This window comes from Oryzias latipes, chromosome 9, assembly GCF_053564925.1.
Source record: "Oryzias latipes strain Hd-rR chromosome 9, Olatipes_Hd-rR_3.1".
NCBI lineage: Eukaryota > Metazoa > Chordata > Actinopteri > Beloniformes > Adrianichthyidae > Oryzias > Oryzias latipes.
The window spans coordinates 31,497,450-31,515,481 of record NC_136245.1 but is presented as its reverse complement, the minus strand read 5'-3'; the positions used below and the strand labels follow the sequence as shown (position 1 = coordinate 31,515,481).

Sequence of the window (18,032 nt, the reverse complement as noted above, 5' to 3'; positions counted from 1 at the left end):
CAAACCACTCTGCAATTGTTCACAACAGAATGGCATTTCTCATTAGTTTCATCAAATTGCAAATGTCTTAGTACAAGTCTCAATGTCTCAGTACATCTTTCAAATGATGAAGTACAAGTAGCCTTCATTTAGCACAGATTCCATGAATAGATCTTGTTGATCTAAACTGATTGTTGATTCTCAGTCTAATGGTTGTTTGCTCCAAAATGAGTCAGCATCATTTCATTGTGTAAGTCATCACATGCACAATAGTCTGTTCAGTTGTCTAAATCAATCAAGAACATAATACCATGAATACGATATATGAATCACTTGGAACATTTGATACATTTATTACAGCAATTGACAGTCAGGTGAAACTAGAACTTGACTAACGAAGGAGGATGTCCCAGGCCAGTGAGGGGGCAATATAATTATGTGTGCTGCCATATGTGAGAATGGTGAGGCCACTCACATCACCAGGCTTGGCCCATACAATACACAGAAAATCCTCATCTTCTTTGACCGCCTTCATTTTGATTTGATCCCTGGAACTGAGAGAGGTCTCTTAGGGCCTCACCTACCACTATATGTTATTGTATGGGAATATGTGAATTTCCACCATGGCCCGCCCATCAGGGCCTGGTTCACTACTCATCCAAGGATGGTCATAGTTTTCCTACCACCTTACTCTCCTTTTCTCAATCCTATTGAGGAGTTTTTCTCCACTTGAAGGTGGAGAGTGTATGAACATCGAGCTCAAGATCAGAGGTCCCTGCTCCATGCCATGGATGCTGCGTGTGAGGATGTTGCAGGAGATCAGTGTAGGGGATGGTTGCCACATGCACGCCGTTTCTTCCCTCGTTCCATCACAAGGGCGAAAATACGCTGTGATGTGGACGAGAATCTGTGGCCAGACAGACAGCAGAGTGTGGACGGCCAGCAGGGTGAGGACGCTGGCCAGGAGAGGGAGGGTGATGGGAGGGTGAGGACAGCGACCAGTGAAGAACTGTTGGTTTTGAAACTCAAGCATGTGCTTGTCTTGCCCACTTAAGTAGGATGCTCACGATCTATGAACTTGTGCAGAAGATGGATACCAACTTGGAGCGTATTTCTGCCCGAATTGAGGCAAGACTGGTCTAAATTGCCCACTTTTCGGATCGAATCTGCCTCGAATAGCTGTACCAGCCAAGGACACAGCCGGCAGAGCAAACAACCTGCTGGCGCCAGGAAAAATCGAATTTAATCAGACCCCCCCTCTGTGCTGAGGACTTCTGTCCTTGACTCCAAGAAAACAAGATATTCGCTTCCAGAGTGTGAAGACCGCTGTTGTGTTGAAGGTTGATGCTGCCTCGCAACCCCCCCCCCCCCCCTGACCTCGGTGCCTGCCCCCCCCCGCTGTGAACACTGCCTGAGAGGCGCCGATCCGTGGCTGCCCTCGGAGTGTATCGCTGAGGGCCCCCCCCCTAACTACCTCCCTCGTGTACTGTGTGTCGTGTGAATATGTGCTTCTGTGTTTAGATGGTGTAGTTTTTTTCTTGTATCTACACATTGTAACAACAGTGTTGAGGTATGACTTTTTTTCTGTCACCAATGACCCAGACCCTCCCCATTGGTAACCCATCTACACCCATCCTAGTAAGGCAGCACCTTTATTGCTGCAGCCTCAGCCAACTCTGAACTGTATATGTGTATCTGTTGTATGTCTGATCTTGTTCAGGTTGTACTGGAACTAATTTCGTATGTCGGTGTAAAGCTGTGCATATGACAATAAATTAATTCTGATTCTGATTATTTACAGCACTGTAGGCTGCACATCATTGTCATAGTTTTTGGTTTGTGTTTAAATTATAAAGTATATTATGGAACAGCCTCCCTGAAGTCGTAAGACAGGCCTCTTCTGTGTTCATGTTCAAATCTAGACTTAAAACATTTCTGTTTAGCCGTGTATATGACTGAAAAGTCCTATCTGCACTTTTCTTTCCTTTCCTTCCTTTATTTTTAAATCAATTTTCAAATTTTTTCTTTTCTTTTAAACTAAATTTTACGTTGATTATTTCTATCATGCATTGTGATTTTAATGCATTTTTCTGTTTTGTGAAGCACCTTGAATTACATTGTGTATGAATTGTGCTTTACAAATAAACTTGCCTTGCCTCTGCTATAGTGACAAAACATCTAATAATTTTGACTTGAGGTGCTTACACAATGCCAAAGGGATGAAGGATTTTGGGGGCACTGACTGTTTAAATGAGAAGAAAATTTAGTTTTGACACATGAGTGAATTGTTTTGGGAGAGAAATGGCTTTTCAGGTGAACCATGGTGTTGTGCCGAACCATCCACATTACTTTGGCAAAAGCACCAAGAGTGCTGAGAACGTCCGGTCTGATCAAGAAATGAGCCAAAGCAATTGAGAAGGATCTTTGCCATTTTGGTGGCACTCAGTCTTTACATGGGAAAGGAATTTAGTTTTGAAGCATGAGTGAACAGTTTTGAGAGATATATTAGATTTTGCAAGTGATCTATTGTGTTGTGCTAAACTGTAAGACTGTTTTGCCAAATAATCTTAGAATTTTGAGAATGTAATTTCTGTTTCAAGAAATGAGCCAAACCAATGGAGAAAAACTGTAATATGAAAATCCTCTTCATCCACTCTGATGTAGTACATCGTGCTGCCACCAGAGGGCAGAAGACAGCAGCCATGGAGCATTTTCTAGTTTTCTAAATAAATTTCAACATAAAACCTTTTTCATGGTTAACAGCCATGAAAAAGAAAATAAACAGAAATGAATCAATTCTGTTTGTAGGTTAGAAGATGTAATATCAAATTTTTTTAAATGCCCCAATGTTGTTCAAGTTCCATTATTTGTCACACACCTAGGTATGCGAAATTTGTTTCGCGCGTTTGACCCATCCCCTGGGGGAGTGGGGAGCTGCAGATGAGCCGCGCTCGGGAGGCAGCAGCGTTAAGGGTCTTGCCCAGCAGTTCTACATGATCTTTTCTTGATTTGAAAAAACTTTATGAAAATCTGGATGAGATTCTTTGCATTACTGGAACAGTACAACATGTAAATAAAAAAGACAATGTTTAGTCACTCTTCTTTTTTGTTAAATAAATTCTCATTTTATTTTCCTTTAGCCAGAGGGCCACAATGGAGGGCCAGATCCTCAGGTCACACAAATGTATAATTTAGACTTTTTGATCATCTATCTGTCAATATCTGCACCAAAACACCCAAACAGTGAGTAAAAGAGTAAATGTTCTACATCTAAGAGCTAAAAACCACTTCAGTTGGTGTGTTGAAGGTTTGTTGGTGACGTTTGGCTTCTTTTCTTTCAGCATGATCCATTTCAAGTTGTGGCTGTCAAGACTAACTTCTGATGCACAGAACAGCTGGTGATTGACTCAGTCCACATCATTACACTTCCACCACTGTGTTTTACTGATAGAAATTCAAACATTAACAGGCCAGCACAAGCTTCTTGTTAAGAATCTTATACTGAAAGCTGGTTGAACTTTCCTGCATCTGGATGTGATATATTTTGCCAGCATAATTTTATAATGTTTAATCCTCTGCCACTTTTCAGCTTGTGTTGTTCTAGTGTTCAACCTTCTGTGTTTGTCTTAGCACCATTCTCTGGAATGCAAACGCTTCCACCTTATGGGGAATTATCAGTAAAATATGTGAGAAACTAAGAAAGAGTTCAGCTTATTAAATAAAATCCCATAAAAAAATAACATTAACTTTACCTGGATTTAATAATTTTTAATAAATACAATCAGGAACTTTAAATTAGAAATCTCTACCCTCTTGAATTAAGTACATCGAGCTACCACCAGAGGGCAGTAGACAGCAATCCTGTGACTATAGCTGTGAGCCACATAGGCTGCAAAACTGCAGTTATGGATCTTTTTCGATTTTTTCAAAATAACCGTCATCATTAGATTTTTTGGATGTTTAAGAGAGCCGAAAATAATTTATTCTTTTTTTAAGCAATTTTGGGAAAACAAGGCAGAAAAAAATGGTATAATTTCCCACATTGCAGATGATAATTTTATCACCAATCTAAAAGAAATTTGACTAAACATTTGTAAATATTACCAACATTTATGTTCTTTAAATAAAGTTTTTCTTTAATATTATAAAAGCCTTCATCCCTCAAATTCATTTAGATTTCAGAAGAGAAAGTGATAAAGACATGAATATTTTAGAACTTGATCATGTTAAAGAGAAATCTCCTGGTCAGGATGGTCTGACTTCAAACTTCTGCAGGTTTTTCTGGAAACTTCTTAGAAAGTTCCTATTTGAAGCTTTAAAGACCTGTTTGCTGAATAAAACACTTTTGAAAACAATGAAAAAGAATGATAATATTAATACCAAAACCAAACAAAGACAAATCTCTTATTAACAACTTGAGACCAATAACTTTATTAAATGTTGATTATAAATGATTCACTCACTTTTTAGCTAACAGACTGAAAAAGTTGTTCAACAGTCAGTTGTAATAAGTGAAACTCAATCTGGTTTCCTTCCAAACCAGTTAATCCACAATAACATTTGTTTAGTCTGAGATTTATTAGATTATGGAAGATTAATTGAAGACAATGGAGTTATTTTATTTTTAGATTTGTTTCATGTTTAGATTTGATTCTCAGGAACTCTCCTGCTCCTACTCTTTGCTCTGATCCCTTCATCTCATGGAGCTCAAATACCAAGTCCAGACCAACCCAAGGAGATCCCAGTAGCTACAAATGGACAGCTGTTTCCCTGGGACCGCATGAGACTCCCCAAAACCATCTCCCCACTCCACTATGACCTGAGCCTCCACCCCAACCTCACCACCCTGGACTTCACCGGTGTCGTTCGCATAGACCTGGACGTGCACGAAGACACCAGCGTTGTGGTTCTCCACGCAAAGAAAATGCACATATCAAGCGCGCTGTTGCTCGCGCCAGCGGGCACGAGGGTCCTCCAGGTTCTGGAGTATCCTCGCTTTCATCAGCTCGCCTTGATGTCTGACGTGGTGCTGACCAAAGGCAGGAAGTATGAGGTCCAGCTGGAGTTTGCTGCAAACCTGTCTGACAGCTACCATGGGTTCTACAAGAGCAGCTACCGCACCAGCACCGGGGAGGTCCGGTAGGTCCACAAAACCCAGATTTGGGCCAAAACAGTGTCATTTAGAGCAAAAACTGGAGTTATTGTGAGAAAGAAAAAAGAAAACTAGAGTATTTTATGCTTTACTTCTCACAGGGTCATGGCATCAACACAGTTTGAGGCGACCTTTGCTCGTGGGGCCTTTCCCTGTTTTGATGAGCCCGCCTTCAAAGCCAACTTCACCATCCGGATTATTAGAGAGCCACGCCACATTGCCATTTCCAACATGCCTAAGGTACACCAGCACGTCTTTTCCTGATGGCTTTAACACCAATGTCGTGAAGGGGATTGAGCGAATCTGTCATTACGTAGTCACTACATGCTAGTCATTTCTTAAAAACATTTCCCTTCTTTTTTGGCTCAGTTGCTGGACTTTTTCTCATCAGATAATCTTAAGGATTTGCATTTCTGCTCCTTCTGTGCTTCATTTTTTAACACACACAATTTGAATAAAGAAATAGTCAGAAAGTGAGTTTTATAGCAAATTTTCTGATGTATGTCCTCAGTCGTCAGAAAAATCCAACAAAAACACGTTAAAAACACCAAACACTATTTTCATCAGAGTGGGTCTTTGGTTGAAAACTACATGGATGTAAAGCAGCAGATCATGTTTAACCATGTAGTAACAGCTCTGTTCAGTGTTTTTCCTCTGCTTTTATACTAGATAAAAAAATGTTTATGCTTTTTACCAGCAGATGACTGCAGGTTGCTTATTAGGAATAAGAGATTTTCATAGTTTAAAGATGAAAAAAAATAAAAAATAAACATTTCTCTGTTATTTTCCATCTGCAGACTTTACTGTAAATTTTCACATTTATTTTGTTGATAAAACCCTTTTGGTTTTCTTTCAAACTTTAAAAGGAGATGTCCTTAGTCAGTGAATAAATGATGAAAAATTAAAAAAATTATTCTGATCCTTTTTATATGTTTTTTTTTTTTTGTAAAAATGACAGCAGCTTTTTTTGTTAATCGAATAGGTGTACTAAGAGATGCTACTCTATTTCTGCAGGTTAGTGCTGTTCTTGGTTGTAGTATGTAGTTTTTTTTAAAATCTTTTTGAGCATGGGTGCACTTCTTCACTGATAACATTCACAAAGCTATCTATAAAAGAAGAAATGAAAAAACTCTAGTTTATATTAATTGCATGCATTGTTATCTAAACAAAAAAGCATAAAAAAACTCAAAGAAAAATCTGTTATGAAATTTAATATTTTAACTACTGAGTATGATGTTTGGATAAACTCAGAGTTGATAACCTGGCAGTGGTAAATGTTTTCTAGACTAATTAGGAACATGGAATCATTTCCCATGGTGCATCTGATGCTTTCTCATGGCATACTGGTTGTTAAACACTGTACCATCTTTGTTCTGCTGTTTAAGACTTTGCTGCATGTTTTCAGTTTGTTTAATTTACTTTTTTTTCTCAAATCCTGTGCTTTTTGTCTTCAGATCTGCAGCTCAGATGATTTGGACGAAGGCCGAATGAAGCACAAAGAGTTTTGCTCCAAACGCTTTTAGCAAGAATATCAGATGGAAAAAAACACTCTGTCCTCATGTGGCTTCGTTGATTATCAATGTTACCTATTTTTTAGCCTTCACCGTATTCATTAAATCTGATTTAAAGTTACAATGTGAAGCTTCTGAGCGCATTTGATGCATTTTGAGCTTAAGGGATGTGGACTGATCGGCAGAAGTGGTACTCGGGTGATGAGCTGGATGTCAGGGCCATCATGGACACCTGGACGCTGCAGGAGGGCTTCCCGCTGGTCACCGTGGAGGTCAAAGGGCGGGAGGTCAGGCTGAGTCAGGAGCGGTTCCTTAGGACGGACAACCCCTCCCTCACTGAAGGGTAATATACCCATAAGTCATTCCTAAATAAATCCCTTTTCCTTATTTATATCTTAAAGCCAGAACAACAGCAGCTATAAAAGTAGAAACATCCTACTGTAGCCCACATAGCTAATATTTTCCCTGCTCGTGCTCTCGTTTATATGACCGTTTTTACTTTGAATGATTAAAAATGAAAATCAAAAATTGTCAGGGAAATCCTCACAGCATGAGTGAAAAATGTCATCTGTCAATCATTTCTGCTGGAGATAAAATGAAGGAGAGCAGATGTGAGGAACCTCAAGTGCAGATCTGTAACCTCGGCAGGAGCTCTGAACTGGAAATTTGAACAAGATTGGAAGAGACGTTCAGAAAAACATTAGTAAATGGACTGAAACACTGTGAGGCTGTAAACGATCAGATTTCTTTTCAATTTCATGTAAATTTGTCAACATTCCAAAGTACCGCAGTAGGATTTCTCAACCATTGTTTTGGCGGTGTCACATAGTGCATCTGTTCACCTGCAGGATGTTTCCTCTGCTTCATTTATGGCATTGACCTGGAATGAATTATGAGGCCATAGAATCAGTTTTGTTTTTTTGTTTTTAATAAAGGAAAGGACTTTGTTGGCCAAGGAGTATTTATTTATATTAGCGCCTCACCGTCTCCAGAGACTATGGTCAAGCCAAGAAGCTTCATATCGAATACGAGAATATCTTAAAAAAATCGGATTTCTTTTGTGTTTCTATAAACCAATAGAGACAGAGTAAAAACTATTTAATTCCCTGTAAAAGTTTGATCAATCTGTGTGTCGGCAGGTTCTTGTGGCAGATCCCGTTGACGTATATGACCAGCGCCTCCCGCTCCGTCCACCGTTTCCTTCTGAAAACAAAATCTGGTGAATGTTTGCAGACTCTTCCTCACAAACACGACTAGATCCGTGAGCTCCCCCCCTCACCCTATGTCTCTTCCCTTTCAGACGTCCTGTACCTGCCAGAGGAGGTGGACTGGGTGAAGTTCAACGTCAACATGAGCGGCTACTACATGGTCCACTATGGCGGTGGGGGCTGGAACTCCATCATCTCCCTGCTGCATCACAACCACACAGCCCTGAGTGGCAACGACCGGGCCAGCCTGATCCACAACGTCTTCCAGCTGGTCAGGTCCGTCTCCTGCAGGAACACACTTCCTGTTTCATCTCCTCTGGGCGGAGTCACAGTTCATAACTGAGTCTGGTCACTTGTTATGTGCAGTGTAGAGAAGGTGAGGCTGGACACGGCCCTGGAGCTGTCCCTTTACCTGTCCAGAGAGACGGAGATCATGGCGGTCTGGCAGGGCTTTGGGGAACTTGTACCTCTCTACAAACTGATGGAGAAGCGAGACATGCCTGAGCTGGAGAACCAGATGAAGGTTTGTGGCGTGTCACAACGGGAGCATAAACAAAACTCTGTACTTTAAAGGTTTGAGAAGAATTGAAGAGCAGAAGGAAATAGATAAAAATATCAATGTTCACTCTAGGATTTACAATCTTCAGGAATTTGTGTTCAAATTTTGCAATGTGAGTTATTTATCATCATAATGTGAACAAGTAATTATAAACTGTGAAAATTATAGACAGCAAAAAAAGTTTTTTTGTAGTATTTATGGTAGTTTTTCTTCCTCTAAATCAGTGTTTTTCGATGGTCAGGTGTGCTGTGGGAACTTGCCCTCATTCACTGATCTAAAAACATTTTCCATCTCCAGGATATCAGCTCTGTGTTCATCCAAACAGGCCCTGATAAAACACTGAGTAGTTAGGAATATGAAAGATCGTAAAATACTTTTTTCTTTGTGTTTATTTGATTCTATCAAAGACATTTTGTTAAGAATGACGGTACAGCGATTTAGCCGTAGCGTCAGCTGTTTTTGGAAAAGTCCCGCCCCTTTAACTGTCTCCACCAATCATTCTTGAAAGCTTAATCACACATCGTCAGTCTGACCAATCAGAAGTGGTTAAAGTCTTTACTTCCTTATTCCGATTTAGCTCATAAAGTCTCTCAGTTCCAACAAGCTTGTCTTTAGCGGTGTAGCTTTCCGCAGAATCCGGTGTCAGACCGTGGAGAAAGTGAACAAAACAATGAAGCAATGAAACATTTTCATCTCCCATAAACTACTCCCATGATGCATTGGGTTAAAGTGACAGCATCTTAGCGCACACTGAGTCTTCGTGTTAAACGTCTTGAAACCACAATGAACACACATCAAACAGTTTTTGAATATTTAACTTAACCTTTATTGTGTCTTTTAGAAAAAACAGCTGCAACTTTCAGCTTTTTCTGCCACAATTATCACAAAAATGCATGTGAGATTGCAGAAGGGCTGTAGATCCATACAGACTATGAGTTTCTCCTTTTTTTTTTTTTTTTTGGATGCTGGTGTGCCGCGGGATTTTAGTCAAGGTTAAAGTGTGCCGTGGCTCAAAAAAGGTTGAAAAACACTGATCTAAATTTACCATCAGTTTTTCTATCTGTTCTTTTCTATAGATCATTTTGTAATCATTTTTTCATATGTTGCTGCTTCAATGCCTTTTTCTTTACAGGGGGAAATTTAAAAAAAGAAAGAAAATTTCATAAATTAAGTTAACAATTTAAACAAGGAAATAATTATTTAAAAAAAATAATCTATCATTAGTTAACAGATCGTAAAGTTGTGTCTATCTCGTGCTTACAATTGAAAAAGGTTGAACTTCACTGATTGACGTCCCTGCTAGTGCAGATCAGTGGATCCAACATTGAGGGGTAAACCTGCGTCCGCTCGTCTCCTTCAGAGCTTCATCGTGGATCTGTTTCGGGGGCTGATCGATCAGCAGGAGTGGAACGACTCTGGCTCGGTGTCCCAGCGAGTGTTGAGGAGTTACCTGCTGCTTTTCGCCTGCGTCAGGAATTACAGTCCCTGTGTGACCAAAGCCACGCGGCTTTTTAACCAGTGGAGGGATTCTGATGGCACCATGAGGTCAGAGGTCACAGCAGTGTGTAAAACCGTTCCGTCTTTAGTCTGAACTGACATGCTTGTGGCTTTAGCCTCCCTGTGGACATCACCATGGCCGTGTTTATGGTTGGAGCTCGCACACGGGAGGGGTGGGACTTCCTGTATGAGAAGTACCGCACGTCTCTGCAGATGTCGGTGAAGAGACGCTTAAAGTGGGCCATGGCGGTCACAACGATGACGGACAAGCTTCAGTGGTGAGTCTCAGCAAATGAGTACATCGGATTTCAAGGTTACTGGACTGAAGCTAAACCTCTCCTCTCTGTAGGATGATGGAGCAGAGCCTCAACGGGGAGGTGATGAAGACCCAGGACCTCCCAGATGTGATCGTCTCTGTCGCCAGGAATCCTCATGGCTTTAAACTGGCGTGGGACTTCCTCAGAACCCACTGGCACACGCTGATTCAGAAGTCAGTGAACTCATCACACATGAACATTTCAAACAGCAGGGATGGTCCCAAAACGGTGCAGAGATATTGCAAATACAATAATATAGCATCACTGTATAAAAACGGGCATCTCGATGCTTCATTGTTGTGCTTCGTTATGCGGCACAATTCTAGCCAATCATTTTACCTTTCCAGTTATTGTGGGTGGGCTCATATAAGGATGGGTGAGGCCGTGAGGGTGGGCGGAGCTTCAGTCAAAATGCTGAAGGCAGAGCGCACATCTTACATCAAAACTTTCTAATTCAGCGTCCTGCTGCACAAGAGCACTTTGAAGAATTCTCAGAAAAAAGATTGTTGTCATGGTGATGAGCGGTAAAATCCGTGCTCTCTGGAAACAGATGACTGTCAGAAAGAAGGAAATCGAGCATCTGAGACACTTTCAAACGCTCTCCTGTGCTCCTGTGTCGCTGCTTTGTCACACTTAAATGTTTTTGGAAAAAGTTGGTGATGTGTTTTTTCAATTTTTGGGGAACCGATTCGAGTACCGTTTAGGCACCGGCTCTGTTTTTCAAAGTACCAGTTCAGTATCGGATAAAATCCCAACGATACCCATCCCTAATCCACATCAATGCTTTAAAACCAAATGATACAAAATAAACTTTATTCTGAGCACATGACACATTTCCAACAGTTACTTTACAATTCTGAATCATCCAGTAGTACTTTTTGTAGATTTTGTATAAACATCAACATATTTTGGTCTTCTGAACATATTTACATTATTTTCTTTAGTCAGATAAAATAAGGATAACAATAAAAAAGGTTATTTTTGTCTGATGAAGGAAAACACATCATTGCATTTATTTAATCAAGTTCTATAAAAAAACCTTTACTCCTCTGTAAATAATTTAGTAATAATTAAAAAATGTGTTGCTAAAACATAAAAGAAATCAGAAAAAATTAAGATCTTTCTGATAATTTTCTATCAGAGGCCAAAACTTTGTTCCCAAACTGAATGTCATGTGCTGGATTAGTAGCAAAATGGCTTTCATGAGTAGAATTAAAAGAGGAAAAGTTGTTTATGGTTTGCCTGATTTTCTGGTAGCAGGACACCTCGGTTAGAATCCCGCCTGGACCCTTTCTGTGTGAAGTTTGCATCTTCTTCTAGTGCACGTATCTCTGATTAGTGCCTCTAAATTAGAAAAATAGAATGGGCTCCAGCAATTATTCCTAACCAGGATGGAACAGGATAATCAACGGATGGGCTAAACCTAAAAACCAACTCAGTGCTGCTGTTTTCTCCAAAGAGGAGGTCAAGTTTGGAGTTAAATTCAATGCATTAACATTATTCTGTGTTTAACTGCAGGTTTGACCTGGGATCCAGCACTATATCCCACTTGGTAGCCGGAGTAACCAACCAGTACTCCACCAGAGAGATGCTTCACGAGGTCAGAGATCATTTCAGGCCACTTTTGCTAGAGGACCTGGCAGATCTAATACTTTTGTGTTGGTGTGTTTTTTGTTTATTGCTGTGCTCTTGCGTTCAGATACGAAGCTTCTTCGACTCCCTGACAGAAGAGGCGGGTTCTCAGATGAGGTGCATCCAGCAGAGCTACGAGACCATCGAGGACAACATCCGCTGGATGGACAGGAACCTTCCTCTGCTGCAGGCCTGGCTGAACAAACATGGCAGCAGAAACCACCATCAGGAGTTATGAGGGGGGGTTAAGGGGTCACAGAAGCCAAAACAGAAGCAGGTCGATGATGGAATTTCTATATTTTTACTTGATGAAAAAGGTTTTACCTGATGTATTTTTTTTGAACGGGAACTAAAGTATGAAAATTAATTTATGCCAATGGAAAGGTTTAGGGGTTTTGACAAATTTAAAAAGGAATTATTGCATAATTTAAATACATTTTAAGTGCATACGATTGTAGCTTAATTGGATTAAAGATTTTAATTTTTTGTGATGTATTTTAGGCACAAATTTGGGACCTGGACACTTTTTCTAAGATTGATCCTGATGTGTTTCTGTGGGTTTGTGTTAACGGTAGTTTTTGCTGTGGGGGGGTTATGTTCAACAGCACTGACGTCTGAATTTCTGTGATTTTTGTTTTTATTGCACTATTTTTTTAATGCTACAAAAATTGTAAATAAAAAAAAAGACTTTATTCAAAGCAGATAATTGATATTTCTGAAATATTCAGTATCAGATCATGTTTGTGATCAGTTTATCAAAGATAAAGTTTCAAACTTGATTGAAAATATTATAATTACGTTTTAGTTAGATTTTAAATGAGATACTACCTTAAGTTGAAGTAAAAATAGTTTATAATTGCAGAAAATGATGTAAAAATGTATTATTTATAGTCATAAAGCTTTATCAAAATGTCCTAAGTTCCCTCATGAGTTAAAAAAAGACATCAAAGATAAACATTTTCTTTAAATTATAAAAATAAAACATTGTTTTATATTGGATTAAGGAAAAACATAAAACTATGACAGGTTTTTTTTAGGATTTATTTTTCTGTGTGTTTTCAGTTTTTAGTTTTCTAATTTTGGGTTTTTTGTTACCTGTAGGCCATAATCAACAAACCTAAAAGTAATAAAGACTTGATTGATTCAAAACTGTGTGTATTATTTTTTATTAAATCAACGTTTCTCTTTTTAAATTCACTAAATGAAATTGTTTTTAAATGTATTTGCTCCATCTTATCTGAAAGTGTGAATAACATTTTTATATATTTGCAGATCATATATATTGTAGAAAATGTATGTTTTAATATCTTATTCTTTATTATGTTACAGCTTTATCCTTAGTGTGAAGTATTCTTTATTATGTTACAGCTTTATCCTTAGTGTGAAGTGAACTTATTTTGAACTATCCAGATTTATGGTCGTGTGACATTCCTTTTTGCTTTATGGTTGCAGCATCCTGTGAAGAAGCAGGATGTTCTTTGTGCAAACTTAGGTGTTTTTCATAGGTGCAATAAATATGCCATGGGCGATATCCGTACCATCTGGGTTGAAGATTCTTCCCCTGAAAGTGTGAAGATTCGTGTTCTCATGTGGAGGTTGGAGATGACCTTTGCTCTGGACACCGGTAAAAGGAACCTTGAGTTGTCCAGGAATGATTTACTCTGACCAGATGGGGACTCTTTTGATCATCGGACCGTGTGCGCCGGTCAAACGGGCCCCCGGGAGGTGGAGCGGATCCGAAGCTGGCAATCGTCAGCTATTGGCCAGAGGAAGCAGGCGGGCTATCAGCTGACGAATCAGAGCGACCAGGGGCGGAGATCCAGCGACCATGATCTTTCCGGAAGACGGAGATTCAAACACATCTTAAAAAGACTGGTTTTAAAGTTTTCCATTGTTCTTAGGAAAATCTACGAGTACTTCGCATGTAACTTCAAACTTGTGCGTCAGTAGATCTTTACTTGAGAATCCAGATATATCTGCATTAATGTTTTAATCTGTGCTTTAGAACTTTTGTCAGGGAAATAAACTCCGTGTATTTTTAAACCGGTTGAATCCTTGTTTGTTTTACCACTCTCGACTATCGAACACGCATGGATGAAAGAACTGAAAAACGGACGATTTCTTTCCTACAATTTATATAGATATACCGGTATATTTGCAATATCTTTTAACTGTTTATTGGTGTTTGTTTCATATTTCCAGTTTCACTGGCATTGGAAAGCTGGTTATCAGAAAGAAGACTCCATCATCTTATTTGCTGCATGTTTTCCTTTGAATAAATAAATAAATATACAAATATACAAAAAAAATATACAAAAGGTCAGTTTGTACCATAACCCAAAAGTGCCTTGAATTCACTCGGCACAAACTGATCACAATTTACACACATTTCACTGAAATCACATTTGGCCCCCATGACAATGTACAGAGCGTACTGAAAGTCAAAAAGTACATGTTGATATATAGAATACATTTCACATATTGGAATGTCACCTATGCATAATACCATGTATTATCCCGCCCGTCTCTGTTGCTGTATGATTGTTTGTCTGCACATTCCTTGTACTTACCCCCCCCCCCCCCCCCTTCTTCAATCTAAATTTATCTTTGAGAATATTTTTTTTAAAATAATTTATACAGTGTTTAATTCCAACTGGTTAAAAGGGCACATAGTAGTCAAAACTTAAGTATCCTGTAGGTCTATGACATAAATCCAACTTACATCTGGTTTAGGCTGTCATCTTAGAACATTTAAAAATGACTTGCTTTTTAAAAATTACTTTAAGTTTTTGTTCATAAAAAACGTATTTAAAAAAATAACGTAAAATCAAGTAATCCTCAGTTACCATGGAAACACCAACATCTCCCTGTAAACACAGAAGATTACTGAATAGTGGGTTTTCTGTCATTATAACTGTGAAAATAGGTTTGAGTTAAATAATATGAAAGAATTTAATGCTGCAATATTTCCAGCCACTAATACAAATAGCCACTCGTACAATCTACTCTAAAATAATGTTAATCTACAGCTTCTCTCCTCAGAGATTAATGGACAAACACCTTCACATGTTTTCTGTTGCTCAAAGAGCTGTTTCCTATATTCTCAAATGGAAATGCAATCATAAAATATTAGAACAAAGAGTAAAGGAGAGAACAACAGGAAATCAGATTTCCTGTTGTTCTAAAAGAAAAACATGAAAACTTAAAATTACAAGATTTTAAAGGATTATTAGGAATTATGTTTTAAAGAAAACTGTTGTACTTTTTGTGAAAAAGGTATTACAATATTGAGAGTTTGTTTGTTGAAAATGTATTCATGACTAAAAGCCTCTTCAAAGATTTTTATTTCTGACTTTCATCTAAATTTCCAGTCCCTTTTATACTAGATCAAACTATTTTTAAAAAACTGTTGATACTTTATCAGATTAAGCTTTCAATGATTTACAGATGTTGATAAATTTTCATATTAAAAAACAAATATTTTAAAATCAAACCACTTATGAAGACATAAAATATTACTTTTTTTCTGAGTCACAAGAATTCATGAAACACAAATCCCCCAAAAACTCTTTAAATGTGTAGAAGTGTTTATAAACAAGATAAAAAGCTGGAATTTTTCTTCACATTAGTTAGTGTACATATTTGTTAGTGTGACAGTTGTCTTCATGTTTATTTTATTTAAAAATGTGTTGTTTGATACACAGTTTTTGAAGAGGTGAAAAACAATGTAAACATTTAGACTGCATGAACTGTTTTTAAATAAAGATTTAACACTTTGAAACATGACGAAGACAAAAAAAACTTGACTCCACCTTTGGTGAGAATGAAGAAATGACATCTGAGGAAACGGAAAGTTAAATGACTTTGCTGAACTGAACTCAGACGCCACTGAAGGTCTTTAAATCTCTGCAGGAAAAACAAAGATTTGTGGAATATTTTCATCCTGAACTTCAAGACAGAAGCTGGTGAGTCTGAAAGACTTTGGTCAGAAATGGCTGAGAGAGCTGCTCTTCTTGAATACCTGAACTGTCACGTTTGTTCAGAGACTTTCAATGATCCTGTAACTCTGAGCTGCAACCACAACATCTGTTGGAGCTGCCTGCAGAAGTTCTGGGAACAAACTCAGAACAAAAACTGTCCCATCTGTAAAAGAAAATCTTCTAAAGATCATCCTGCTGTGAACCTTTGCCTGAAGGAACTTGCTGACTCGTTTGCTGGAAGACAGAAATCTGAATCATCAGAGACAAAAACAGGAGAGCAGAAGTTCATGGAGGTCTGCAGGAAACATCCAGGAGAATCCAAACTCTTCTGTAAAGACGAGCAGAGAGCTTTTTGTCCTTTCTGTGAGTTTTTTCAGCACCAGAGTCACAAAGTGGTTACTGTAGAAGAAGCAGTCAGAGAGCTGAAGGAGGAGCTGAAATCTGACTTAAAGTCTCTGCAGGACAAGAAGATCAAATACAAAGAAGTGGAGGAAACATACAATCAGATGATTCAACACTCCAAGAAGCAGCTGCTGTGCACAGAGACACAGATCAGAGCAGAGTTCAACAAGCTCCAGCAGTTCCTGAAGGAGGAAGAGGAGTCCAGACTGGCAGCTCTGAGGGAGGAAGAGGAGCAGAAGAGGAAGACTGTGATGGGAGAGATGAAGAGGATCCAGGAGCAGATGTCCTCTCTGTCAGAAAGTATCAGTGCTGTTGAAGCAGAGCTGCAGAAAGACAAGGAGGCGTTCCTCAGCAGTTGGAAAGACACTCAGAGCAGAGCCAGAGCCCAGAGCTCGCTGTCAGACCCACAGCTGCTCTCAGGAGCTCTGATAGATGTGGCCAAACATGTGGGCAACCTGTCCTTCAGAGTCTGGGAGAAGATGAAGGAGAAGGTCCACTTCAGTCCGGTCCTCCTGGACCCAAACTCTGCAAGCAGATATCTTTATCTGTCTGATGATCTGACCAGTGTGAGATTTGGAGAAACTTCTCAGCAGCTTCCTAACAATCCAGAGAGAAACATGTATTTTGTTTCTGTTTTTGGCTCTGAGGGATTCAGATCAGGGAAACACAGCTGGGAGGTGGAGGTGGGAGATCATCCTCACTGGAACATTGGTGTGACTAAAGAGTCTGTTAAGAGGAAGGGAGAGAGTTCTATTTCACCAAAAGATGGAATCTGGTGTTTAGATCTTGAGAATGGAAAATACACAAACGGTGATGGTCAGACTGTCACTGTGACCAAGAGTCTCCAGAAGATCAGAGTCCAGCTGGACTATGACAGGGGGGAGGTGTCCTTCTACAACCCTGAAGACATGACTCACATCTACACTTACAAAGACACTTTCACTGAGAAACTTTACCCGTATTTCAATATTGGAGAATCTGGAGACGCAAAAACCTCTAAACTCCAAATCTGTCCGACTGATTGAGATGATTTAACTCTTTGGTCATTAAAAAATAAAAATTGATCAAACCAATGCTCTGATGTTCTTTTAGCAGAAAATTTGTATTTTTGTGTATAAAACCTTTAACCCTAAAATATTATTTTAAAACTCTGATTTGTTCATTTAAAAAATTTGTTCAGATCTTGTGCGTTCCACTCCCAACATTAACGTGGATTGGATTGCAGGAAAGCTGAAATCACAAATGTTGATTCCATTTCTGTTTTCTTTGTTCTTTAGTGTCTCAAACATTTTGTATCTGAATTTGATTTTCACTGCAGCATCTCTAAAATGTTCAATGATAAGTTTCTGCTGTTTCTGTTCAAGTAAATGTGAAGCAGCTGTTAAATCTCCTTCATGAGTCAGAAATTAATAGTGTTTCAGACAAAAACTGTTCAGTTAATGTTTTTCTCAGGTTCAGGAAGAAGAAACGGATCAGAAGAAGTTTTTCATGTTGGATGATGGTTTCAAATAGATTCAAGTTTCTGTGATTTATTTGATTTCTGTCAGAATTTAAAAGGCTCAAAGTAAAAAAAATGTTTTTTATTGTCTTCACATCAAAGCATAATACTACATTGATTTAAACTTTAAAAAAGTTTTAATGGTAGATATTCTTTAAGCAGCTTAACTCTTTAGGTCTTTTTGTAATTGAATTGTTGAATTTTTGAATTAACCCACCTCCATGATCAAAATATGAAATGAATTAAATGAGGAGAGCAATAATATGATGAACACACATTTGACCTGAATTCATTTTT

At 38.7% G+C, this 18,032-nt stretch overlaps 2 protein-coding genes across 2 annotated transcripts; both read left to right on the top strand.

The window, feature by feature from the left end:
* The first annotated feature begins 1,572 nt into the window (after positions 1-1,572).
* LOC110015599 (endoplasmic reticulum aminopeptidase 1-like) lies at positions 1,573-12,866 on the top strand. Its single transcript, XM_023958342.2, has 13 exons — positions 1,573-1,594; positions 4,638-5,118; positions 5,233-5,371; positions 6,586-6,613; positions 6,808-6,985; positions 7,782-7,861; positions 7,943-8,126; positions 8,217-8,373; positions 9,770-9,954; positions 10,023-10,184; positions 10,256-10,396; positions 11,742-11,823; positions 11,923-12,866. Exons 1-13 carry the CDS (start codon positions 1,573-1,575, stop codon positions 12,091-12,093), a joined length of 2,010 nt encoding a protein of 669 aa, XP_023814110.1. The 3' UTR covers positions 12,094-12,866.
* Positions 12,867-15,699: 2,833 nt separating this feature from the next.
* On the top strand, positions 15,700-17,309 carry LOC111947871 (nuclear factor 7, ovary-like). The gene has a single exon (XM_023958246.2). The coding sequence runs from the start codon at positions 15,847-15,849 to the stop codon at positions 17,260-17,262; it is 1,416 nt and encodes a 471-aa protein (XP_023814014.1). The 5' UTR covers positions 15,700-15,846; the 3' UTR covers positions 17,263-17,309.
* The last annotated feature ends 723 nt before the right edge of the window (positions 17,310-18,032 follow it).